Source organism: Trachemys scripta, chromosome 4 (genome assembly GCF_013100865.1).
Source record: "Trachemys scripta elegans isolate TJP31775 chromosome 4, CAS_Tse_1.0, whole genome shotgun sequence".
NCBI classification, from domain to species: Eukaryota; Metazoa; Chordata; order Testudines; family Emydidae; genus Trachemys; species Trachemys scripta.
The window spans coordinates 79,991,813-80,019,740 of record NC_048301.1 but is presented as its reverse complement, the minus strand read 5'-3'; the positions used below and the strand labels follow the sequence as shown (position 1 = coordinate 80,019,740).

General features: G+C 42.6%; 1 protein-coding gene across 2 annotated transcripts in view; it reads right to left on the bottom strand.

Annotated features, from left to right (window-relative positions):
- Positions 1 to 27,928, bottom strand: part of SLC1A2 (solute carrier family 1 member 2) — a 123,137-nt gene that overhangs the window by 12,952 nt on the left and 82,257 nt on the right. For both annotated transcript variants that reach the window (XM_034769688.1, XM_034769690.1), the window contains exons 2-9: positions 26,574 to 26,713; positions 23,958 to 24,110; positions 23,018 to 23,268; positions 19,491 to 19,659; positions 16,527 to 16,653; positions 10,109 to 10,342; positions 6,160 to 6,354; positions 1,785 to 1,919 (exon numbers count right to left, since the gene is read on the bottom strand). In XM_034769688.1, the coding sequence (XP_034625579.1) occupies positions 1,785 to 1,919; positions 6,160 to 6,354; positions 10,109 to 10,342; positions 16,527 to 16,653; positions 19,491 to 19,659; positions 23,018 to 23,268; positions 23,958 to 24,110; positions 26,574 to 26,713 (1,404 nt within the window). The remainder of the gene's footprint in view (positions 1 to 1,784; positions 1,920 to 6,159; positions 6,355 to 10,108; positions 10,343 to 16,526; positions 16,654 to 19,490; positions 19,660 to 23,017; positions 23,269 to 23,957; positions 24,111 to 26,573; positions 26,714 to 27,928) is intronic.

The window sequence follows — 27,928 nt, the reverse complement described above, 5'->3', positions numbered from 1 at the left end:
ACAAGGGATAAATAGCACATTATGTCACTAAAAAGAACAGGAGTACTTGTGGCACCTTAGAGATTAACAAATTTATTAAAGCATAAGCTTTCATGGGCTACAACCCACTTCTTCGGATGCATATAAAGTGAAACATATATTGAGGAGATATATATACACACATACAGAGAGCATGAACAGGTGGGAGTTGTCTTACCAACTCTGAGAGGCCAATTAAGTAGGAGAAAAAAAAAAACTTTTGAAGTGATAATCAAGATAGCTTGATTAGCTTAGCTCTGCTAAGCCCCTTCTGCATAACTCCAATGGCACAACGCATTGAAGATGCATCAATTGGGCTGCTGGGGATTCCCCTGGCATGGGGAAATCAGTAAGTGGTATAAAGCTGGCATAGCTAGTGTTACACTTCTTCCCAGCATTACTACCTGCAACCTTATAGCTTAGGCTGTGCAGTGATGTGCTGAAGCAGGAAAGGCAGTGACCGGAATGCACTGTGCTCCAGCAATTCAGGCTGATGTAAAGGTTTCTAGGGGCCTGTCACCAATCAGTGCAACTTAGAGGAGCCCTGGGACTGCTCTAAGTTGTGTTGATGGGCTAAACTGGTCCCTGGGAACTCTATGGCAAGGTGGCACAAAGATGTCTATGCCTCCAATCTAAAATGCACCTGAGGATCTGACTCTGGGTGTATTATTGTTGTTATAATTATTAAAGGGGCTTCTAAATCCCAGAGGTGAGGGACAGAAAGCTCCTGGAGAAAGGTGGAACAGGTGGATGTCTCTTGGCTGAGGATCTGCAATGGCACTGAAAGGACTCTAATCCCAAGACCCTGAGGTTGAAAGGTAGGTCAGGTCATGTTTTAGAGAATCTCCTGGTAAAAACTGACTGGGAATATCCTTCCATTTTCCAGTTTGCTGTCTCATTTCATTTGGTTTGTGGGCTCCTTTAGGACATTCATCCTATAGTGTCTTTGTTGAGAAGAACTCTATGAAGAAACCTGATTCTATTAGGAACGTAGAGCTTGCTATGCTGGATGGATCAGTGGTCCATCACATCTGTAGCTCTATCTCCATAAGTACCTGATGCTTCAGAGAAAGGTGTAAGACTCCCATAACATAACAGACAACTATTATCATGAGGGTAGGGTGGGGGGATTTCTTCCTAACCTCAAGCAGTTGGCTGTAGCCTGAAGCATGTTCATTCTAGCTAATGTAACTGGAGATGACAATATTAATACAAATGCCCAATGCCATATAAAATCCTTCTGTTCTAGACAAGCATCACTGCAGTGTAATCCACAGACTCAGTACCCATCCCTCCAGACAAGAATTATAATAAGGAAACCTAAAAGCAGAGGTGAATAACTGTTAGTGAACTATGTTTATAGTTTGGAACAACAGCTTGGAAGGTTACATATCTCTAGGGAATGTAGTGGCTTTGGCAGGAGTCTGTGAGTCAAGCCTCTTAGGGACAGGATCCTCAGCTGGTATAAATTGTCATAGCTCCATTGAAGTCAACTGATTTCAGTGTAACTATTGCAAATTACACCAGCCATAGTTTAGATCTTCCCTTTAGGTTCTATTTCTTGTTCTAATTCTGACTTAAGTGGCCCATGTCAAACCACTTCACCTATCTGTGCCTCAGTTGCTCCATCTGTACAATAGATATATTTTAGCGTGCTTTGAGATCCATGATTCTAAGATAGCAGAGAAGAGTAAATCATTATTTGTTACTTGCTGTAAGTACATGATGACTTCTTCGGATTGAATTATGGAGTCACTATTACTTACAAGAGCCAGTCAACAGCAACAAGCAGACTGATGTCCTGAGTAGGGAGACCCACCGCAGTGAGGATGAGAAGCATGGTGACCAGTCCTGCACTGGGTATACTGGCAGCTCCAACACTTGCTAAGGTGGCTGTCAGACTGTAAGAATAAACACAGTATTGGGTAACAACAAGGAGGGTGTGACTTTCAATGTGTACTCACTTGATCAAAACAAAAAGTTGGTTTTCACCTGGCATGTCCCAGAAAATACAGGGCTGCATAACTACTAGAGATGGGATCAAGCCACAACTTTGAGGATTCTGTTCCTCCACCAACTCCAATTTAAGAGTGTTCAGATCGGGGGGTGGGGGGAGTTGTTCAGACTATTATAAAGACAAAGGCAATTTGCTACATTCAGACTGTTAGCCTGGTTTTGATTTTCAACCTCCGTCCCTACATTTCAGAGATGTTTGAATCCAGGGCTTTTGCCCAGATCCACCTCCACATTCCAACTGGAATTTCTGCAGTGTAGGGGCTGCAGGTTGAATTTCTAATGCAGTTGATTAATGTTAATTTATGGAGCTTGCAGTTCGTTTTGTGAGATAATAGTGTGGGGGAATTGGTTGTTATCAATAAGGAAATGGTGAAAGACCATGTATCCTACAGTCACATGCTCCAAACTCTGGGAGCTTGTGATAAACCAAGCCCAGATACAAAGCACTCTTGTTCTGGTTTGCAAAACCAACATTCAGCCAATTAGGTTTTGCGAATCCAGAGCCATGCCTGCTTTTGCTCCAATTAGTAGAATGTGAAAGTCGAGTACAGTGAATGTCTGTGCTACAAATGCTGGAAGTCTGAAAAACCAGGCTACAGCTTCAGAGACACTAGGCATTCCTTTGTAGAATGGAAAATAAATTAGGCAGCAAGGGAGCCAAGGAACAATAAAAAATATAAAAGAAGTCTCTGTCTTTCTGAAATAGATCATGCAATTTACTACTAAATTTGAGATGCTATGGGTTCACCAAGTGCTTCCAATAAAGAGGTGGGGGAATAAGTGCCTCCATGGGGTAAATACTTGGCTACAGCCATGGTGCTAATGTGACGACACAGCATTTTAGCCCCTGCCATTTCCAGGATTATCATCTCCAAGGGGTAGGTTGCTTTGCCAGGTTTGGTTGTTGGGTTAAAGCAGAAATGCCCAAAAGGGCAGATCTGAGGCGCAAAAAGGAGAATTACTAAGCCTGCCTGAGCCTGCATTTGGGTCATTTGAACCTAACCCCAGCATTGCTAGTTGGGTTTGGCAGACATAAGAGAACAATCTTCTATCGATTTGCATTGCCATATCAGAACATAGTATGAGTGTCACAACACAAATGTCATCCCATCATATTGCACTGGGGAAAGAGTTGGCAGTTTTCCCATGGCTAATCCACAGGAGCACTGCTCTCTGTCAACCTCATTCAGCTCTCACACCAGCATACATCAAGAATAATTCTGGGAAGTTCAGGGGGTCAACTAAACTAGTGTACAAATGGTGCGAGATCTGAATCAGGCACAGTGAGTCAATTCTTTACAGGAGGAGCAGGAAGAATAATTTAGGTTCAAGTTCACCAAGACTTGTGGTCAACAAGTCCCAGAACTTCCTCTGGTAGCAAATATTTTATTAGCAACTCGTCTTTAAAAAGAATGTTCTTATTTCTAAAAACTAAATTGTATCATTCAAGGTCCAACTTTACAGCATCTGCCTTTGAGAGAAGCAGCCTAACCCCTTTAAAACCATATTTTACTATTGTAAGTAACCTGCAGGAGGCAAAGAACTGGAAAATATGTTGCTAATATAGTTGGGCAAGAAACACAATACTAGAAATTCCAGTGCAGGCACTTCTTTATCCTGAAAAGGGGTTAGCTAAGAGGAAGGTGGGTGGATTAGAGACACAAGGAAAAGGCAAACTTGGCAGCATTCATGTGTGGTTTGAATTATTATGATTCAAAATGTCAGGCTTAGTGCATTTGTCATATTTTCCATTGTAAATGAATTCAGCAGCAACAGTCATAACTTTGCCATTCTCTTTTTTTAGTAACAGGATCGAATATGACTTTAAATTGGATTACAGTAAAACATGCCAAAATTATACTTACCTAACTTAAATGTGTGTATTCCTTTGAGCTTCCAGATATTTCAACACAGTTCTATATGTAATGATTTGGCATAATAGGAATATATCTACTGTACTCTGGGTTAATGTGAGCACACTGAGATAGAATTTAAGATCCACAGTCTACAGTCTATTTCGCGGTAGTGATAGCTCAGGGGTGTCAAACTCATTTCATGTGGCAGGACTGATCCACTACCCTGCCACTTGGGTCAGCAAGAGTTATTAAAATAGAAATAGATAAATATAAACCATGTTGGTAGTTACTTACATTCACCCTTAGATTTATCTGAAGTTTCCTTTTTTTTTTTTTTTTTTTTTGACTTGCCTTGTTGGGGTACCTATTCTCCAGCTAGCGGGTAAGCGGTCTTCAGTATCACTTCCCCTCACCCAGACATGTTCCAACTTCTCCAAGACTTGTACCTCTCTAGTGCCTCTTGAACATGGCCAAGTGGTTGTACACCTGCACATGAGGTTTTGCTGGATTGCTGTGCCAGAGTCTGGACTATGGGGATATGAGCTGTAGAGCACACAAGTGTTTTCCTCTCTAACTCCCCTGGGTGGACCCTGCTGGAACATACTAAATGTTCTTTAGTAAGCATTGATGTAGTTCTGCTTGAAATGGTTGATATCCCTGTGTGATGGGGTGTACTCCCCACACCTGCCCTGAGAGGACTGAATTAGGCCAGGCAGACCCAATTAATCAATTAAGTGGCAGACAGGAGAGATATTTAGGCTAGGAGGAAGCACTAATTGGAATCTAGGTCACCTGTGAGGGAACAGATGGGGCTTACATAAAGCCAAGAGACTGGCAATAAAAAGGAGGCTCCAGGGTGAAAAGTGGTAGTCATGCTCCTGAGGGAAGGAGGATGAGGCATCCCTAAGACCTAGATGAGAGGGACTTGACTAGTATGAGGGGAAGCAGAGTAGGAAGTAGTCCCAGGGCAAGAGCAGTAAGGTTAGGGAAGCTGCAGACCTTGACCCTTTGGTAAAGGGACCTGGACTGGAACCTAGAGTAGAGAGCGGGCCTGGGTTCCCTTACCAACTAAGCCTGCCAGAGGGTATTGCCTGGGATAATGAACTAGCAGACTGTTTGAGTCACAGCAGGAGTGACAGGGGTAGGGTAGTGGATGTGAGGACTGTTGAATGCTGTTTGTCCAGAGATACCTGGAAAGTATCATACCCCAGAAGGGAAAACCACTTACTGTTCTGTCCAGGGGGCTGAATCACAAAGAAGAAGCAGCAGCTCCTGGAGCAAGAGAAGGGCAGCAGACAGAGTGAGGGACTGCAACTGCTGGAAAGGGGTGTTAGCTGGGCAGAACTAATCCCCAGAACAGCCTGGAGGAGGAGCAGTCAAGTGGTAAGTAGAATACCCTGTGACTCCCACCCTTGACTCTAGGAATTCAAGGGCTATATCAGTAGTTGTGCCACAGCAACACTCATTGTAAATGTGGGATGGGGAGGCCTATATGCCCCTCCTTCCCCTAATCAAAGGGGCTGCCTAGAACCAAACTGGTCCTAGGACAAGTTTAAAAGTGCACAAGGGCTGCTCTCATGTCAACTGGCAGAAAGCAGCTCCCAAGAAATCCCTCTGCTCATCTGGACTATGCCAGAATATGTTACACTGCAGCCATATTGCTTCGTCACCACTACCCCCTCACAGCCTGAAAATGCCTTGCACCAAGGCCATTATTTTTATTATTAATTGGTAAAATAAGAGGGAACAACCCAAGCTAACTATATGGATACTTTTTATGGGAAAGTCTTTTTTCAATTAGTACTCGTATGGACTTTCTAAATAATTAATATCCTGTACCTAGCTTGGAGCATCCCTCTGCATTTAACTAAGTTTATTATGTTGGACAGACAAGACCATTGCTTTGCACCTCGTGTTGTCATTTACTCCTATATAAAGTGAGTTTAAAATGTTACTAACCCAGAAGTCACAAATGATGACAACACACATTGCAAGGCAGTGGAGAATCTCTTTAGGAAGTCTTACGCCCTGTGTTAATACAGGAGGTCAGATTAGAGGATCACAATGGTTCATTCTGGTCTTAGAAACTTTGAATCAGGGCCATATCTATTTAACAGTCTTATCCACTCAATACCACTATGAGAAGCCAAAGTCAACACATTTCACAGTGTAAGAATACATAGGCATTCAGAAACCATCATTGCGTCTTCATGCTATACAGCCTTCTAAATCAAAGACCCAGTTGTTTGCAGAAACGTATAGAACCCACCTCACAGTGACTATCTGCCCACCATCCAACACAATTCCATTCATCTGTGCTATGAAGATGGCAGCAACTGCTTCATAAAGGGCCGTCCCATCCATGTTTATTGTTGCTCCAACAGGCAGGACAAATCTTGTTACACGCTTATCAATGCCCAAGTTTTCTTCAAGACAACGGAAAGTGACAGGTAATGTACCAGCACTAAAAGAATAAGCAAAGACATGAAGAAAGACAGGGTTACGTGGTACACAATATTCTTGCATGATGGAACAAGATCAGAACTATTGCAATTTTGCTATGACCATTTCCTTTCTCAAGTCCAATATGTGCATTAAAAAACGTGCAACCAAATAGAAGTTACTGAATTCTATGGGAAAGACGAGCACAGTGCTTAATACGTGATTTTTAGTACATCATTGCTAGAAAGCTGGTAACATTACATATTTTCCCTTCCTCTGCCAAATTTTGTTGTTTTTAATCCTCCTGTGTCCATAAACCTTTTTTCAATCAAGACACACTTCAGTATTAACTGGAGGTGAGATTCTGGGTCACATAGGGGCTAGTTGGGCTCTCTATCCAATTTATGAATTATTTCTTGGATTTTTTTCAAAGCACAGAGCCAAATGGCTTTTTGCGATGGGAATTCAAATCAATATTGAAGGGTCAAATCCTGCATCTCTTCAGTTGTGGAGGAACCAGTGGCCTGTGCACTCCTCATTCACAGAGCTTGGGGGACAGCAAGGCTAGCACTGAGGAACAGGTGCTTGTGTGGATCTTCCCTGCCACCCCTCTCTAGGGGGCAGAGCAGGCTGTTTCACCCATTGAGCCTGAGTACCCTCAGCAGAGTTGTTCCATAACAACTCTTTCTGTCCAGTGAGTTGAGATCAGGGCTGCCTGGGGGGGCAAGTGGGGCAATTTGCTCCAGGCCCCACAGGGGGCCCCCACGAGAATATAGTATTCTATAGTATTGCAACTTTTTTATGGAAGGGCCCCCCCAAAATTGCTTTGCCCCGGGCCCCCTGAATCCTCTGGGCAGCCCTGGTTGAGATTCCTTCCTCTGCTGTCCAAGTGTGCGTAGCTCAGCTGAAGCATCTGCCTCTAAATTAATGAATCCAATTCAATTACATATATTGATGCTTTTCATTTTCAGTACTTGACTCTGGTCCAACCCTCCACTAAATTAACTTGGTTATATCCTGACCAGAGTCACTTCTGAAAAGTGAACACTGTTCTGGGGAAATTTGTTAATAGCTGAAGCATGTCTGTACCAACTCGTTTGCATACCCCCATGTGAGCTAATGGAAATTTCTCAAAGGTCATCCTGATTACTGTATCAATACTAGTTTTGGTCTGACAAGAATGTTTACTATTGCTTATAGTGAGCAGAACAAAGGGCTGAACTCACTAAAATATACTACAATAAATCCTTACTACATATTGCATATACTACCTTGCAACTTCAGTATTTAACATATTCATTACTTAGTCCCCAGAGTGACTCTATGAAGTAGTACAATATAGATATCCCCATTTTACAGAAGGGTAAAATGAGATACCGAAAGATTAAGTGACTTCTTCAATATCACAGATGAAGTAAGTGTCAGAGGCCAATTTGGTGCTCGTATTCCTGGCTCCTGATCCTGTGCTTATAATGCTAGATTGCTTTTTTCACTCACTGAGGGTTTTTTAAAAAGAACTACATGAACCTGGTAAATAGTTTCAGCCAACTCTATTCTGGCACCCGTGTGGTTTAGTTTTTACCACAGCCAATCAAATATTCATTCTGTGATGTCACACGAAGTATATATAAAAAAACAGAATAATCTCACTTCAAGATGGGAAATGTAAGGCATATTCCCCAATGAGCTGCCTTAGTAGTCCATGTATATGGCTGTTTGCATGTATGGAGATGGCTGAATGTATATTGTGGGTCACTAACAGAGGAGTACTTCCTGTTTTTTCACTCTGCTATGCTGTGCTGGCTTCCATGACAAAGGGATTTCCTGCTGGCTTCCATGACAAAGGGAAAACACAGTTCGGACACACCATTGACGTTCAATTAAATAAGCTTCATTTTCTCCTACGGGTCACATTTCACAGCTTGGCGCGGAGATGAAAGCGTGTACATGGCAGTAGCCTACCTAGGGCTACTGTAACTGACTCATTTACACTGAGGTGTTGCTTTGTAATTTGGAGGACAAGCAAGACTTTCCCCCTTAATTTTACTTTTTTTTAGCATAGGTGAATTTTGTGCGAATGAATGGTGCCAGATTGACTGCCCTGGGACTGCTAAACCCAGGGTTGTGAGTTCAATCCTTGAGGGGGTCACTTAGGGATCTGGGGCAAAATCAGTACTTAGTCCTGCTAGTGAAGGCAGGGGGCTGGACTTGATGACCTTTCAAGGTCCCTTCCAGTTCTAGGAGATAGGATATCTCCATTAATTTATTTTATTTTATTTATTTGTGTTCCCTACTTGAAACCTAGCATTGCAACTTCATTTAGAAGCAGCAATGTGAATATTGTGACAAATGTGAGACCTTGAAAACATGGAAAATCCAAAAATATTTCTATATTGAGCTGTGCCATGAGCTATGGGCAAAGGGATCACTCATAAATGTGACAGGTTTCAGTGGTATCCTGCTGTTAATTGATTTATCTCTTTAGACTGACCTAACACTTGGTAAAGCACCCCATCCTTTCATGTATTTATACCTGCTCCTGTATTTTTTACTTCATACATCTGATGAAGTGGATTCTAGCCCACAAAAGCTTATTCCCAAATAAATTTGTTAGTCTCTAAGGTGCCACAAGGACTCCTCATTTTTTGTATGCTAGCTGCAAGGAGGAGGATTAATGTGCCACCCTAGGGAACTAAAATCAGCGGGGGGTAACTACTGCAGATCCTGGGACAGATAAACAGCCTCAGAGAAGAACCACCTCTGGGGCAAATTGCACATACTGGAGCAGACCCAGTTCAAATGGTGTGGCAGACAAGTAAAAGCTTTTAGTATAAAGGGTCAGCCTGAACTGGCTTGGGAAGCCTCACTTTGATCCTCAAACTTCCATGAAACTATAACCAAGAGGAAAAAGCCCTGCTGGAAGAGTGGGAAGGAGTGGAACTTGCCAGGGTCTTCATGTGGAAGATGGGTAACATCTGGTAAGCTTAGCACACATGAAGAGTGTTTATTGTTTCAGGATATATTTCTCTAATACTTTTGCCCTAAAATAAATGTACTGTACTTCGTGAAAGCTGGCTTGTCACTAGTAAACACTGTCATAGCCTCTGGGAGAGAGTGGAACTGCAGGTGCTGGACTGAGATCAGGCTGCTGGGATAGTCACTGTGAATTGCCGGGGAACAGCAAGCCTAAATCCTTGGTCTGGAGAGAGAGGGATGTGGGTATCCACTCACAGAGAGGTTTTACTGGAGGCCTGCAATGTAAAGGGGCATGCTTGAGTAGATGACAGAGGAGGGCAGAGGTGCAGTTAACCCCAGAACTGTGACACATATGGAGCCTTGTGACAATTATGGCTCTGTACATTTCCTTTTAATAACTAATAACACTTATAGCACTTCATCCACAGACCTTAAAGTGCTTAACCAAGGTGGGTAAGTAGCATTATCCCTATTTTACAGGACAGGAAACTAAAGCACAGATGTTTTTGCACACATTTACACAGTGAGTCAGTGGCAGCACAGGGAACAGAAGTCAGGTCCCCTGACATTCAGCCTCTATGGCCACTATCCATACTGCCTTTCTTTATTAAAGCCCACAGAGTGTGAGGTAAAGGTGTTTTTTTTTCCCAAATAGATTAAGGTGAGCAAAAGTTGTTTACTGATTGGTATTAATGATAAAATAACTTTCTAGTGAAGGTCAGAACAGCAGCTGCATAATGTCTAAATGGCAGCTAATGAGCTGCTAAAATATAAATAAGGTGGCAGTTCACATGGAGTACCTGGAAGCTGTGCCTAGAGCTGTGATCCATGCCTGGAAAATGCCAGCAAGGAATGTGAAGGGGCTTTTCCTTGTTATCACAAAGTACAGTGAAGGCAAGAAGATCCCACCGTGGATGAGAAGGCCCACGATCACCGTTACCATGTACATTCCAAGTTGCCTAGCAACCACTTCTAAGTCCTTAATTGCAATGATTTTCCCACAAATAAGACAGGCAATGCCAAAAGGAGAGTACCTAGGGGAAAAAAACAGAACAAACAGATGGAACTGATCCTTGCAGCATGCAGCCATAAAACCTGTGCACAAAAACATGTGGGACTATGGAGAGAGATCCAGGCTTCTAGACTGAACTCTCTAAGATGTGAAGAGGATACAGAACTACTGAATGATGATGGTTCAGTGGCTGTCCTTCATGCCTCTCTTAATTTGGTATGAGTAAAGCCTATTCAGAGGAACCTGCCATAACACCCCACTAAAAGTAATACAATACTTTAGGGGCCAAATTCTGAGGTTTTTACTCAATTTCTATTCAATTTTTTTACTCACCACCATTGAATTCAATGTATGTTTGTAGAGTAAGGCTTTGGCCCTATAGTAATATCCCATAAGCAGGTAGTAACTGTACTATACATGCAAGTGTTTTGGATCTTTACTGAAGAATACTGTATTTTGGTTATAATACTTAACTGTTATGTAGCATTTTTCATCAAGTTCATTTTTGAATTATTTGTTGCAGATAAATGATCTGATGCATCTAGCCATTTTTCCTGTGAGCCAATTTATTTTATGCTCATTGAATTATTTTGACAAGCAGTTTTCAATCTATAGATTGTTTGTTAACTATATGCTTTGATTACTTGTGGTGTGTGACTGGTCACATAAGTTACATGGTATTACTTTTGCTCCTTGATTTTTAAATGAGACTAACAGTAACACATTTTGGTACTACATAATTTATAAGAACATAAGACTAGCCATACTGGATCAGACTAAAGGTCCATATAGCCCAGTATCCTGGCGGCCGCCAGTGGCCAATGCCAGGTGCTTCAGAGGGAATGAACAGAACAGGTAATCATCAAGTAATCCATCCCATTGTCCATTCCCAGCCTCTGTTTGCCAGAAGCTGGGAATGGACAAGGACACCATCCCTGCCCATCCTGGCTAATAGCCATAGATACGTTTATCTTCCATTAATTTATATTGTTCTTTTTTTAACCCTATTATAGTTTGGGCCTTTACAACATCCTGTGGCAAATGGTTCCACCGACACTGCATGGTGCGTTGTTCATTTATTATACTTCTAATAAATGACAAATAATGTGTATGAGGAATGTCATGTGAATGTGAGTTCATACAAAGTAACATTTACTCCACCTCAGAGGAGTCAGTACAAAGTTTATATGTCACTTCCATACATTTTTACCCTTATCAGGAAAGTTTAAGTGGGACATAAATGTTGCATAGGTTTGTGCTGGGCTCCTCTGCACAGGGATAATTTAGTCCATATTGAAAAGCCTTTCCAAAACATTCATGTAAACAAATCCCCTTTGTTGAATCTTCACAAACACTGACTAAAAGTCCTCAACAAGTTTGAAGCAAGGAGACCTTTTTCATTGTAAAGAATGTTAGCAAATGCTGGTTTATGGTATTCATCTTGCTCAGCTTCCTTTTATAACATTCTTGCTGTGAGAAAACTGCACTTTTAGAGGAAGAGCAAACAATAAAATGTCCTTCCTGAATAAAATGGGAGGGGGGGGTCTAAGTTTTCAAAAGTGGCTAGTTATTATGGGTGCCTAATTTGAGACGATTTTAAGGGATCTGAGTTTCAGAGGGCAGGAGCAAAGGGCGGCACCTTGGGGCAGGACGTCGCTCGATTTTTTTTATTTTTTGGATTCGGCGGTGCGGCGCTCGGAGTTGGGGTGGGGGCTTCGGGCAGCGTGGTGCTCGGAGCGGGGGCTTCGGGCGGCGTGCTCGGAGGAGGTGGGGTATTGGGTGGCGGGGGACTGGCACGGTGCGGCGCTCGGAGGGGGGGCGGGGCTTCGGGTGGCGTGGTGCTGGGGGGGCGGGGATTTCGGCGGCGCTCGCAGGGGAGGGGAGGGGAATGGCAGGGCGGCTCTCCTTTTTTGCCTGAGGAGGCAAAAAGTTAGAGTCAGCCCTGTCTGGTACTAGGGTGACCAGACAGCAAGTGTGAAAAATCGGGAGGGGGGGGGCGTAATCGGAGCCTATATAAGGAAAAGCCCCAAATATCGGGACTGTCCCTGTAAAATCGGGACATCTGGTACGAACACGTTCCACAGAGCTAATGAGGAACAGGTTGACACGTCCTAAAGACAGGGTCAAAAGGATAATATAATTGATAGAGTTGTTTGTTCAAACCAACCTATACCAGGAAAAAGGCAGCACCCTAACATGTAGAGGGGTTGTATCTCAATACGTCAGGAGTGATGTGTAGCTTGTTTGTACCTGTGTATAAGAATGTATCCCTGAGTGGATGTCTTTGCCCAGCCTAGGGGGCAGTGGAGAGTCTCGCCACTGACTGAGCTGTGTCCATTGTCAGGGAGCACATATGTACTAGCAGAACTGTAGACATCTGATCTGGGGAGCTAGAGACTGTGTTTCGTTTGGCAATAAACCTGGCTGGGTGCCTTCGTACCTTATCAGAGTCTGTGATCATTGGGGGTTCTCTTGGGGTTTGCTATGCCAGTTATCTGCGCAGAGCTGGGGCAGCACACAGAGGGAACACACGCATACAGCCGACTGTTATCAACATTGAACAGAGCAGAGCACCACACTGGTGATGTCTGACAACATTGGTGACCCCGACCACTGATCTGGTGAGTAAGCGAGCTGTCTGCTCCAGGAATCACGATCTAACATGACAGAAAACCATGAGCTACGGAACCCCCTTAACCCTTCCGTGCAAATCCCCACAGAATTTAAAAAATATAATGGGGAAGAAATTTGTAAGGCTAGGGCAGAGACTGGAGCCTTAAAATGTAAGATATTGCAAACTATAACCATGGCTGTTTAATGGTTAAAACAGCACGCCACAAAAAACACTACATCCTAACTGAGACACAAGTTATTCAAAACAATTTTGTTCAGTTGTCAGATGTCACTGGTGTGATGCTCTGCTCTGTTCAATGTTGATAACAGTTGGCTGCGTGAGTGTGTTCCCTCTGTGTGCTGCCCTGGATATGTGTATATGTGCAATTAGCAGCCTTCTTGCCAACTTCTGTGAGCAGGGCCTGCCTCTGTGTCAGAGCTTAACTTTGCTTTATGTTAGTAAAGTCTTGACCATTACTTTAGTTCAGGCCTCAGGCCTCATTCCGGGCCTGTGATAAAGGCTTATGTTTCACGGCTTCATCTTACTACATTCTCCCACTTTTTGTCTTTTTATGGGGAGGATGTTTACCCATTGTCCCGGAAAAGCATAATGCATGGACTAAAGATAACCCAGTAGGCTAAACACTATTATGTGGTTACCTTATTTTACCATCCATACACTCATGACCCACCTGACTTTTTAGTCTGCACATTCCCTCGTTTGACTGACAGATTTTATTATCCAATTATTTTTAGTCCTTTATGGTGGGCTTGGGAATGTTAGGCCCGGGACTATGACAGAGGAATGTAGTATTATGATTGAGCCTTAGAGGCACTCCCAAATAATTAATATATATGAATAATATGGATATGGCTATATATTTGTAGCGTATATATGTATAGTATGTATGTGTACATATGACACCACCTTATATCCAAACATAACCATGTTTTTCTAGTCTGGTGTTGAATTCTGGCCCTTTTACTGTGGTGACACAGATAGAAATACACTCCTATTAGGGCAATTGCAGTTATCACCTGTATCATCATTAGTAGTAGGCTGAGTGTTTTGAAATACTGGGATAGGCATTGTTATAGTGTGTTTCACACTATATGAGAAGTAAAACAGAAATTTGGAGTAGTGACACTACAAATGAGGTCTTTATATATATAAATGTCTTGTAATTAGTTACTACCCAGTACTGTGCATTCATGTTATGGGTTACCCTTCCTGCTGGTTGTCACCCTCTGGTAAGCTTTGCTGGGCAGGAAACAGGAACGGCTAGTTTCTCTGTTCCATGGATTGCATTACCCCATGATACAGCAGTAGTTGATGTAGATCCAGTTGTTTTTATGGATGTTGTTTTTCAGAAAACCTACTAAATGGACAGTAACCAATTTATCAAATATTGCTGTGTCAGGATTTAGTATGTGTACCCAGACAACCAGATGCCCAACTTTATTTTATGCTTTTATGGCTCATAAGAGTCTCAAATCACTGGAATTGCCCAAGGGCCTGGAGCTTTCTTCACAAAGAAATTTTAAATAGCTGGCGTGATGGCACCTTTGTGTAAAGGAGGAAGGTTTTTATCTTTATGAACACAAAAGGCTGATTCTCATCCCCTGCAATAATAATTCTTAATAAAAATTCTGGGCAAAGATGAATAAGAGGTACTGCTGGTATCACTCAGTCTCCCCTCTCTAGGACAGAGGAACATGTACTGAAACATCAATGAAAAACTAATGTTGTTCTACTGGTATGGCTCTAGTAATTACAACCCTGAAGCCAATAGAAGCTTTACATTACTGATTAGACCAAAGTAACAAGTTTTGCCCTGGGTGTGCTGGCCAGTGCTGCTTAAGTGGAATATTGGTAAACCCAGTTTCTTGGAGTATTTGAAGAATTATATTAATTGCTTGTCTATATATTAGAGAGCAGCAGATTATAATAAATGTTGCAATCAAAATAGCTTTCCTCACAAAAGCTACACTATCTATTTGTGGTGAGGGACCAGAATGAAAAAATAGAGAGATAGTAAGAAAATGAGGCTGTTATTTTACCTCCTTTTCAGCTATCATTATACACCGTCTCACACAGATAAGCATCATTCTTATATAGTGCCTTCCACATGAAACCTCAAAACATCAGTTACATTCCAGGCACTAATGAACAGCACCCCAATGAACTTAATTAATTTAAACCACATAGGGAGGCATATTTTAGTGCTGTGACTAAAGGAAGTCATATTTCCAGGGGTCATGGGGAGCAGTGAGTCTTCTTACATATGTTGCAATGGTGTGGCCTGTTCTATTCTTGCACTTCACGGCAGCTGGGGGTCAGTGCATAAGGGACATGGGCAGGGCCGTAGCAACAAAGAACGTGGCCCCCTCCGAACGGTGGCCCCCTCCGAACATATGTCCGGGTGGGGCCCCTTACAATGCAGAAACTGGAATGCGGTATTTATTTTGCCACTTTTAGGGGCCCCCTTCCTTGCGGAGGGCGCTCGCTACACCTCTGGACATGGGACTAATCCTGACACAAACAAACGCTAACCCAAAGTGGTGTGTGAATTATAGCTGCCAGAAACCCTAGAGTGCTCTCTCCTGGCATTCCCCACCACTGCTAGCCAAGGTATGACATTGTCCTGTGATGGATGGGTGAGTGAAGGGGCTTTTTGCTTCCTCTTTCTCTCTAGTTCATTAGTGCAGGACCCACAATGTACCAAAAGCAATAGGTTTTATGCCAAATGCTGTGCATGTTTTATTCTGAAAAGCTATCTGTAGATGACATGGGCGTACTTGGCACTTGTATGTAAACAGTAAATAGCTCTGGGGCAACTCTCAAATAAGTGATACAAAAGAAAAAAAATCCTGCTCAAGAAATGTAAACAAGGCCTCCATCCCAACTGGCTGGAGTCACTCCGTTGCTGGGACGTGGAAGGGAAGTTGTTCTGAATGGGCATGCCACACACTTTCCTAGTGAGACAACTCAGTTCAGTGCCTCTTACTCTGCTGATTTTATAGAATGCAGACTTTGCATGTGGACTCACAGAGGCTATGGGAGGAGACTTTCGTATATTGATGCAAACCATTGGAATCTCATTTTGGTGGAATGCATATTTTGGGCAAGCCAATTTTGCTGTAGAACACTGGAAATAGAGCATGCCTCTTGGCTCCTCTGTAATTATGCCTCCGAGCCTACGGTTTATTATTATGCTAGACTCACAGGAGAAGCTTAATGTTGTTATGTTTTGAAGGGATGTTTGTTTTTTACTGTAGTAAACCACTATAATAAATGTGATATTTTTACACTAGCGCTAAAGGTCTTAAGCTGGTGCCTGCACGTCTTGGAGCCCTGTATGCAAAAAATGACAGCAAGCCTGTCATCTTCAGAAATGTTTCAAAATGCACCCCACTCCCAAAAGGAAACAATGTACTTCTAGTTGTGCCATCCTTGTCATGGTTTAAAGAGCCAACCCAGGGAGCTGAAATCTTTAGTTGTATGGGTTGCCAATAAAGTATAATGTGACCAGTCTGTGGCAGGATTTGGCTTCTGTGTTTTTTGTATCTTAGAAGTTACGATCTTGACTTACCACATGATCATAGTCACTAGTTTCATTACAATCTCATTCAGGATGCTGAAGAAATCCACCATCATTTTGGCCTGCTCTCCCATCTTCCCCATAGCAACGCCAAAAGCAATGAAGAACCCTATCAGGCCTGTTGGAGGAATCACACCACAGAGAACCCATCAGTTAGGAAGCATGTTTTTTGGTCTGAGTCTCTGCAGCTATGTCAGAATAAAGCCACCCTGTTAATTCAACCTTCAAACAACTGCACTGTATTTCACAGCTGAAATGCTTTATCTCTTGTTAATGTGATCTTGCCCTAAATTTCCACAATGGAAACCAAGAAGTATTCTTTATTTTCTACTAGCCTATAAATTCCATGGCATAGAGACTGTTTTTTTTATATCATAATATAGCACCTAGATGATGACTCAATCAATAAAATAATAGTGAATTTACAGTATTTGATTTGATTCAGTTTGAAAGTAGGGGTACTGAGTCTCCATTGCATGGCCCCTTTACACTGCTCTTGTCTGTTCCTTTGGTTGACCTGTCCACCAAAGGAACACTCATAATATAGGCTTCCTTGATGCCATAGAGACCACAGAGGCCTCACAGCCTGGCAAAGGGTTGTGGCCAGACCCCCAAAGAGCTCTGGCTGCCACAATACCTTCTAGGGGCTATGTCCAGCTTTGCCTAAGTTTAGAGCAGCCCTGATGTGGTTCTACCCAGTACAGGAGCCAACCTCAGAATACAGTGAGATGCAAAGGGAACACCTCTTCCCCATCTCTCAACACACACACACACACACACACACACACTTCTTGTGACTAGCTCATCCAAAAGGAATAACTGTATATATCTTAAAATATGGATATACATATTAAGGGACTAATGCTGCTCCAGATGAAATGATTGGGAGTTTTCCCTTTAAATCCAATGGGAGCAGGAGCAGGCCCTATAGTAATATAACAAAGGTAATTGTAACTGTTTTAAATAAATGGAGGAAACTCTTGGGTATTAGAAAACCAAAATGAGAATCAATTGAGTGAATGAGTACGCTAGGGATTATATGATAAACTCAGACTTGCATCTGAAGAAGTGAGGTTCTTACCCACGAAAGCTTATGCTCCCAATACTTCTGTTAGTCTCAAAGGTGCCACAGGACCCTCTGTTGCTTTTTACAGATTCAGACTAACACGGCTACCCCTCTGATACTTGATAAACTATATATGCTATTTAGGATTAGTGTGCTCTGATGCAAGGCTTTGCTACCTGGGAATTTACAGAGATCAAGAAAAAGTTCTGAAGCTCAGCAACCCTCAAGAGGTTGAACTGTGAGACATGATGAGAGTTCAGCATTTACCTAGTGTGTGAGCTCAGCTGGGAATTTCCCTTGTCAAAAAGCTAAGTGAGTCCCATTCGGATACAAAAACAGAGGAAGAAAGTGGTTGCAGATGCCAGAAATGACCAGCTTGGCTATCCAAAAACTCACTCATTAGTATGGGGGTGTTGTTCTGGGTAGAAATAAAGGATATGTGTCTGTGTGTGCTATAGAGCATGGAGTGATGTGTTACTGATAAACTCTTAAATAGTCACTTCCTGGAATCCCAACTGTGGTCAGAAAATGTTAGTAGGTGTTTTTGTCTACTTAAAGTTGAGTGCTATGAGTAATGTGACTGCTAGTTTAGCATTGTTTGTGTTTGCTGGAATTTGCCCAGCTCCTTTAACTCATGCAACTATGAGGCCAATCCCCCTATATTTTCATTTTTCTTATAAACCACCCTGACATATATCATCATGGGCCAAACTACTGTAGTAATGGCATCATATAAGCTCTAGTGTTATTGGAGCATTACTATATAATACAGTAGTAGATTTATTTTCTTCTGCTTCAGCAATGTATTGGCCTTTCAGTCCCTCTTGTTATTAATGACATTGTCAGTGGGATACAATTTCCTTCAAAACCTAGGACCAAATCTAATGTATCTCTCACATTATCCAGATTGTCTCTCTTTATATATATATATATATATATATATATGTATAGTAATAAGTAAATACTAGTGACCCTGGTAGCATTCTGCCTTGGAATGATATATAGTAAGTGTGATGTGTGTTCAAACAGCACAAATTTGTGGCTGGGTTGTTATCTGGACTATACACAGGGGAGTAAGCAGGAGCAGGACCCTTCCTTAAGTCCTGGCATAGCTAAAAGGACCACGTGTATTGGTGCCCAGGAGTATGTAGGTGCAGCATGTCTGCCCCCTCTTTCTCTCCCACTGATGAGGTGAGCAGGCAGACATGGGTGGGAAATGAGCAAAAACTTAACTCCAACTCCATTTGCTGGCCAGTATAGCTGAGATGGCATGTTGGGGGAGGTTTGTAATTTAGTGCCTTTAAAGGTTACTCTCCCCTGGACAAAGAGGAAGCAGGGAGGGAATTATGACTCAGAGGCATGTCAATGTCCCCAAGGGATTCTCCTCAACTGGTGCAGTTTACAACCCCCGAGACTCCTTGTTTAGGGCTGTCCCTAAAGCTACAACTTAGAACAAAGTGCCCAAGAAAGAGTGCCCAGCAGACTTCAATTCTTTGTCTCCATGGAACACATAAAGCAGGGGCACCAGCTGTTCAAGCTTCCCCATGCATAGGATATTTGGGGTAGTCACAGAGTCTAACAAATGATCAAGACATTGTTACTATTAATGTCTCAGCCTTTCTATAAGGTTGCCAATTAGTGATAATTGTGGTGGTTGAATCTGCGATGTGGGCACATGGGCACTAGGAACAGTACTGAGACCATCAGATTTGTATCACTTAGGCCAACAAACAGCCAGCAAGTGGTAGCCACTTTTGGTGATGTACTGCGTAGGCCAAATTTGGACTCCAGAACTGATCAGACCACCCCAGCTACCCACTGACTGTCACTGAAAAGCAAGAGCTGGTATGTTATCAATATAAGTTTCAATAGGAAACAAGTTTCTTTACCTAAGACATTCATTCCATCTTTAAACTCCAGCCCCTTTTTAATGACCAGCTGGGCTTCTGGTGGTGCTTCGGTCATCGTCTCGTTCATCAGAGCAAAGACAGAGTCAGTGACGTTAGGTGGTTCTTCAGTTTGTGGGGGCACCAGCACTTTCTTAGTGACAGTTTGGATCTGAAGGAGTTACAAGATGGGATGGGAATGGAATCACAACTTGATTTAATACATACGGGGGATCAGAGAATAAAATAATACTCCCCTTTCCAAATAACCCCAGGCAGTGCGGTTTTTAGAGGATCAGACTATGCAATCCAACACTTCTAACCCCTCTTCCAAAAATCAGTTAGTTTATAACAGTTCCAAGTGTAATTAAGTCCTGGGATCCTATTCCAAAACAGCAGCATAATGAGGATAGCAAACACCCTCTTCTTAATTGTTAATCCATAACATCTTACATATAGGCCCTTTCATCCAGAAGGATCAAAAAGTGCTTCATGCACTGTATTCTGTACATACCTTTGGAGTGAGTGATAGCAGCAATTCTGCATCAACAACGCTACACAACAAAGACTTTTACCCAGTGAGGGCACCTCCGATCTAAGCTACCATGATAGTTTAGTTCAAAAACATGTTCTGATATTTCTAACACATCTCCTCCCATCATGTGGCTCGTTCCTTTCTAGATTGGTTCAAAGTTCCTATCTATGAGAGTTCAAATAAAACTGGTATACAGAGAGACCCTCCTGGCATGGACATCTTACCACTGCTACCTGGAAAAGCATCTGCTATTTCTATATGCAGCGATAGTAGGATCTCATTAATGATAGCACTCAGAAAAAACCTTGGTACGTAACAGCTGGATAAGTTACATTACATTAAAGTATTAGGGATACAGAGCCATTTCTGCACCTTATCCTGTTACAATTGTACCTGCAGCTTGTTGGGAGGGCTTATGTGGGATATATTGTGGATGATGCCCAGATTCAAAGCCTTAACATCTTATTTTACTCCTGTTTAAAAATGTGCCTCCTCTAAATCTAGAAAATAAAAATACTCAGCTAGAAAAGAACACTGACAATGTGTGAGAAACTCTTCAGCAACCCTGAAGCTAGCCAACATTTGTTTTTTATCTGATTTCATTTTTATCTTGGGACTTTTATCATCCTATGATTTTTATGTGAGATAGATGTAATATCAAAGCTGTGTAGAGCTACAGAAATAAATAGGGGGTGCTGATTCTGAGCACTCACTACTCCCATTGGAGTCAATGAAAGCTGAAGGTCCCCAGCACTTCCCAGGATCAGACCCATAATTACTAGTGATGAGGAGCTGACTTCAAAGTGCAGGTTCAGATAAGCATCTTGAAAGTAAAAAATACTTATCTGGACATTAGTCATCATTCTAGATCATACATTTAAGTGAAATGGTGTAACACTTTTTAGAAGTACATAAACTCACAAACTAAGCATGGGTGGGTAGAGAAATAATGAGTTTCATTACAGGAAAATGCGGTTTACAAATTAAACTGTTTTTAAATCCAAAAAAAAAATAATTCAAGGGGTTCACAAAAGTCCCAAACTCAGCTAGGTTCAACTCTCCAACCAAGCTGTACTTTGCATGCAGCCTGAGTCCCTTTTCTGTCATCTACCTGGCAGCAAGGGAAACTGTCTCTCTCGCTGGTGGATCATTGCAACTCAGTGCCACAGCCATTAACATTACAAAATAATTCTAAAATACCTGGCTGGAGCTCTGCAAAAATATTTCTTGCATCCAAGGCCACCAGGACATGTTGAATGGCCACTAAGCTATTCCTGTTAACCATAGGAAGGGAAAGCAGCCTTTGACACCACCCAAACCAGGTGAGGAGGGGAAAGGACCCCAACCTCCCCGGTAACCAAGAGGGAAAACAGGTAGAGGCCAACTCAAAAAGCCAATATGTGAAGGGTTACAGCTGAATAGTAAAAGGGGTGTGACTTTATAACAGAAGCTTTGGTGGAGGCTAGTTTGGAATTTGTTCAGATAAAATATGGGAACACTAAAAAGCTCATTTGGCCCCCATCCGAAGCCCATTGAAGTCACTGGGAGTCTGTCCATTGACTTTGGTAGGCTTTGGACTGGGCCCATATGGGGCAATGTTAAAAAAGGGTCAGTGTGATAGCTGAGCCATAGGTGGCAAGATGAACTGTGTACACTAGCCATTAACACTATGCTCACTGAACAGGTCCAAGAAAAGTGTTTGATATTAGCAGCTTAATTTACTCTCACTCTCTTTCCCACTCATTCCCTGTCCCAACCTATGGATATTTGATCCATTTTCTACAGATCAAGAGCTGAATTCTCTTCCTCTCCATGATACAAGTAGGAGCAAATGAGGGAAAAACAGAACCCCACTTACTTTGAGGACACTTCTCAATTTTCAAATAAAACATTGTGCTTTTTAGCCAGCTATGATGTTGTCACATGACCTCTATCCCCATGTTGATTTGGGAATATTCTGAACATACTCTTTTTAAAACTCTGTTTTTATGTGAGATTGTGGGGAAGAAATAAAGCTCTCTGGGTCCTTTTGGCAGCTTAAGTCTGCCGCTCTCTGTGTTCTCACTTTACTCCTCACCCAACCCTCCCACCTGTAGCCACAGCTCCAGTTAACATTCTATTTCAAGTAGTACCATTTAGGAACATCTAATAATGGGTTTGGCAACAAATCTTGTTTGGGTCAACAAAAATAGGCTGCATGATTGCCAAACAATTTAACTTTAGGAAAAAGCATCTCACTCACAAGAAAGCTGCTGACAGAGGAACTGGGAAGCATATGTTCTTTGTAACCTTTTTTTTTTTTTTTTTATCTCTTACCAACACTGTGTTAATTTAGTGCTGGTGAAACGTGATTAGATGCTGAAGTATTTAACTCCAGAATAGGCAACAGCAGTGTAAATCTCCTCCCCTCTCAGCCACTGCCCCCACAAGATGCCTTACATCTGACCTTGTGAAGCCCTCTATAGGCAGTTCAGCCATTTGGCTCCATTTTCCATACAGAACTTGCTGTATGGGACAGTGGGTTTTGTGATGTGGACACCTGATCACTGGGAACTGTCCTGAAACCACCAATACATTTCACAGAGGGCATTTGACAACCATCAGATCAGTCACTTAGCACGTGGGCTGAATTCAAATTTAACCAGCAACTGAGAGGTGAAATGTTCAATGACTCATCAACCAGCCAGAACCCAGCATCTTTCTATAGCTTTAAATATTGTGCATGAAGAATGAGATGATTTAAAAAGATTACTTAATAGTGAACTGACCTTTTTCAAGAACTGAAATCAGTAACAAAGTTACTAAATAGTAAAAGAAAATAGTTATAAACTATTTCCCTTCTTAATTTACCTGCCCAAAGCTATCATCCTGTATTCACCCCATTAGTAATTTAATGCCACTCACTAGGTGAAAGACAGAACTCTGAACACATATCTTGGAATCTAAAAAGGTCTTCTCATTTAAAAAGAATGTTGTGAGGAATAGGAGTATTTACCTGCTGGAAGCATGCTTGGACTAGATTTTCAGGGAACAGGTTCCGGATGAGATCCAAGAAAGCATCCAAACTGGATACTTCATCATTTTTCTTTCCTTCTCCCAGCTGCTTCTTGAGTTTTGGATTTCCTGGGTGAATGGCTAAAACCAGAATCACCCCTAGCACAGCAGCAATGATAGTAGTGGACATGTAATAGACCATGGCTCTTGTGCCCAATCGGCCACTAGCTTTAGCATCCAAACCTGACAGTCCTGTGTTTAAAGAAATATGCAGTGGGACTAGTTATTACATAGTTCATCAAATTATCACAAACCATCTGGAGACTCTGCCTACAGTTATTTCCATTTTCAATGACTATCTTGAGATGTTTTTCCTCCCTTAGGAATTCTTCACAATGTAGATGGTGCCCTGAAGAACCTCCAATTTTTCTCCCATCTGAACAACACAAGTTTAAAGCTCCTGCTACCTGTGGAGAAGACTGAATTCAACTGAATCCTTAATTGAGGGGTGTTATTGAGAAACACTAATCATGTTCATTAGGGCAACGCAAACTTTGTAGTGATGTCCTTTTCCCCTTTATTTCCTGGAAGCTGGTCATTTCAAGGATGACACACAGCTTTGAGCAATCCATGCTGTCCGGACCTGTGCTGCCATTCATACAAATCCCACTTTAGGACGTGGGTAAGACAGTATATTAGGAAAATGGTGACATTCAAGAGAGTAGCACATGCTTATTTGGACATAAATTGGTTAGCAGCATCTACTACTGAAATCAATGAAGTTACACCAGAAATGGACTTGACCCATGAAATATGAATCAGCTATTATTAATTGCAAAAGATTCACTGCATCACATAATTATTCTTCCCGTCTCACTAAAGATGAACCATGTAGTGTCTTTAGCTAGCATTTTAAAGCATTTATTGCTAATAGAGCTCACCTGTGATTAAACTGGATATAATTAAAGGTAGGATCAACATTTTTAACATCCTCATAAGGATATCTCCTGGGAAGGCTATTAACATGATGATGTCAGGATCAATAGGAGTTGCCAGGCGAAGAAGACCCCCACACAATGCACCCATGATGACACCTGAAAGGAAAATTAAAAAGGAAGGGTGGGGAAAGGAATCATAGATTCATAGAAGTGTAGTACTGGAAGGGACCTCAACAGGTCATCTAGTCCAGTCCTCTGCACTCAAGGAAGGACTATGTAATAACCAGGCCATTCATGACAGGTGTACATCTAACTGTTCTTAAAAACCTCCAGTGACAGAGATTCCAGAACCTCCCAAGGCAATTTATTCCAGTGCTTAACCACCCTGACAGGAAGTTTTTCCTAATGTCCAACCTAAACCTCCCTTGCTGCAATTTAAGTCTATTGCTTCTTGTCTTATCCTCAGAGGTTAACTAGAACAATTTTTCACCCTCCTTCTTGTAACAATATTTTATGTACTTGAAAATTGTTACCATGTCCCCCCTCAGTCTTCTCTTTTCCAGACTAAACCAATCCAGTTTTTTCAATCTTCCCTCATAGGTCATGTTTTCTAGACTTTTAATCATCTTTGTTGTTCTTCTCTGGACTTTCTTCAATTTGTCCACATCTTTCCTGAAACATGGTGCCCAGAACAATACTCCAGTTGAGGCCTTATCAGCATGGAGTAGGGGAAACTTGAATCTTTATTCAACACACAAAAGAACAATCTTGAAGGAAAATGGTTTCAGAATGATCCTACTACATTCTGTCCAGTGTTATCTTTTATCTGACAACCCCACAGTAATTTGCAAATATTAATTAAGCCTTACAATGCCCTCAGAGGAAGGTAAGTGTAATTAGTATAATCACTGTGCAGATGGCTGAACTGAGGCACAGAGAGGTGCAGTGAATTACTCAAGACTATACTGACAGTCAAAGCCAAATACAATCAGTAGAAGAGCCAGAAATAGAACCCATCAGTCCTGAGTACCACTCCTCTGCTTTCACCACTAGAACAGCGCCATTTCTAAACCCCAATGGTATTAGTCTTACCAAGCATATATTTTGCTTTGAGCTCTCTTCCTACAGAAGAATTGGCAAACAATATCACAGCTCAGGGATAGATCTGATGGGAAAACTAGAAAAATTTAGTGATGGATATACATTCAACATTTTGTTACCAATATATTTAATACTAATATTGAGTTCTCTGAATGGATTGCTATTAGTATCCAGTTCACAAACACACAACAGAGCAGAAAAGACCTAATATATTACCCCCTGTCAGGATTGTTCCCTACAGCGGAGTACAATACAGTACACCTTTTCATCTATTCCAATCTAAAATTGCTAAAGCAATGGGACTGCTACTATTCCCCTTAAGAGGCTTCCATAATCCTGTACATGTCACTGTTAGATAACATTTTTCAATATACAGCCTAAACCTTTGATTGCTGAATTTCATCCCATTGTGCTTAGTCTCACTATTTTAGATCATCCTAAACAATTCCTTTGATTAGTTATTACTATTATTTTTTGTATTGCAATATTATCTTGGAGCCCTAGTCAGGGACCAGCACTCCATTTTTTCTAGGTGCTATGTAAACACAGAACAAAAAGACAGTCCCTGCCCCAAATAGCTTACAATCTAAGCACAGCATTTACATCTTTAAAATACTTGAATTTCCCTTTGCACTGTTACTGCATGTTTTCATCTCAGCTGTCTCTGTCTTTCTGATCTCAGGCCCCGTGTACAATCTCCATTGTAATAAGATACCACAAGACAATCTGAATTGTGCTTTGAAAGTATTGTTGGAATAACTTATGGTTCTATGGTGATATCAGGTTGGTTCAATGAAAAAATAAATTTATTTTATCATTGTGATCCTCTTGGGAGTGAATCAGGCATCTTTGAGGGACTGGTCCAATTTCAGCAATGGGAAGGTTAAAAGTTGTACTACTTTTGAACTAAAGCTGCAGTTGGTCATTTAAGCTATGGCAAAATGGACTGGATCTGTGAATTCACTGCATTTGAAAAAAAGGAGTGGACATGGGGCCAGTGAACCACAAAAAGATGTCAAACTGATCCATATTTGGAGGGTGCTAAAACCAGAAAGCACTATTTCAATCTAGGTCACTGAACCCAATGTCTGTGGCAAGAGAGACATAGGAGATAAAGCTTGAGTCTCAGACAGGCTGAGTGGAGGAAAGTGTAAAGGATCAGGTAAAGGGTTTGTTTTTATATTTTCAAAGAGATTGAAAAAAGAAAAAATCTCAATTTTCTTTAGTGGTGATGAAAGACATTACTTAAGTCCTATTACATCCACAAAAACTTGCAGAATGGACATCAGCTCTGCAGGATTTCTCCATGCTATTCCATCCATGTGCCTTTTCCCTGAACTAACAGAACCATGCTTACTGGGGGAAAGGGTAAGTTCAGTCTCCGTTGCCCATTCATTCCTTGGCTGCCCAGCTGAGATTGCCTACAAGTTTGCCATTGCTGAACACAGGCACAGTCTGTGGTGTAAGATGGACAAACACAAAGAAACATAGGATGCATACAAGCAGAGTATATCTTACCAAATACAGTAAGAGACAGGAGCAGGTTTTTTCTGAGTGATTGGCAGAACCGCAGGCATACATTCTTGGGCCTTGGCTCCACAGGGCTCAGGTGGCTTTCATGCATTCGCACTTCTACCTGCTTAGGCATATTGTTGGCACTAGAAGAAAAATGAGTACCAGGTAAGCAGCAATAGTACCAGGTGCCAGAAGTGGGAGAAAACAGTTGAACTTTAAAAGTACCACTGTCACATGTGTCTGGCGACTGTGATTCTCATAGCAAGATTGGGAACGTCCCAGCCTTTGTAGAGTTTGAATCCCAAAAGGCACAACCAGTTCAGCTGAGGTGGTAGTCTGGTATTGTCAAGGAAACATACAAACATGGCCAAATACACAACAGCTAAAGTGCTGTGGCATCCTCAGTGGGGAAGGGGGGGAAGGCCTAAGCTCTGTCTATGGTGCCCTGTGATGTGCAGTGCCCAAGCAGCAGGGCTCTCAGTGTGCAGGATCCAGATGAATGATCACAAAGAGAAACATAGGGTTACCATACGTCCTCTTTTTCCCGGACATGTCCGGCTTTTCGGCAGTCAAACCCCCGTCCGGGGGGAATTGCCAAAAAGCCAAACATGTCTGGGAAAATGGCGGCTCTGCTCCTCCCTGACTCTTCGGCTCTGTTTAAGAGCCGGGCTGCCCGAGCGCTACTGGCTTCGGGCAGCCCCCTGTGCCTCCGGACCCTGCGCCGCCGGAGCCCGGGAGGGGAAGTGCCCGGCTGGGGGCGCAGGGTCCGGAGGCACAGGGGGCTGCCCGAAGCCAGTAGCGCTTGGGCAGCTCGGCTCTGTTTAAGAGCCGGGCTGCCCGAGCACTACCGGCTTCGGGCACCCCCCGTGCCTCCGGACTCTGCGCCGCTGGAGCCCAGGAGGGGAAGTGCCCGGCTGGGGGCGCAGGGTCCGGAGGCATAGGGGCTGCCCAAAGCCCGAGTGCTACCGGCTTCACGGTTTGCCGGGCAGCCTCCAGACCCTGCACCCCCGGCTGAGCGCTTCCCCTCCCGGGCTCCAGCTGCGCTGGGGAAGTGCCAGCCGGGGGCGCAGGGTCTGGGGGCTGCCCGGCAAACCCTGAAGCCGGTAGTGCTGGGGCAGCCCTTTCCCCGTGGCTGGGAGTGGGAGGGAGGAGGGGGCGGAGTTAGGGTGGGGAAGGGGCGGAGTTGGGGCAGGGCTAGGGGTGGGGAAATGGGCGGGGCCAGGGCCTGTGGAGGGTCCTCTTTTTTTATTTATTAGATATGGTAACCCTAAGAAACATGCTGTGCAGTGATCCTCACAGTGGAGACAGCTGCAGCACATGATCTCTCTTGGAGGATGTGAGGCTCTATTTAACTGTCT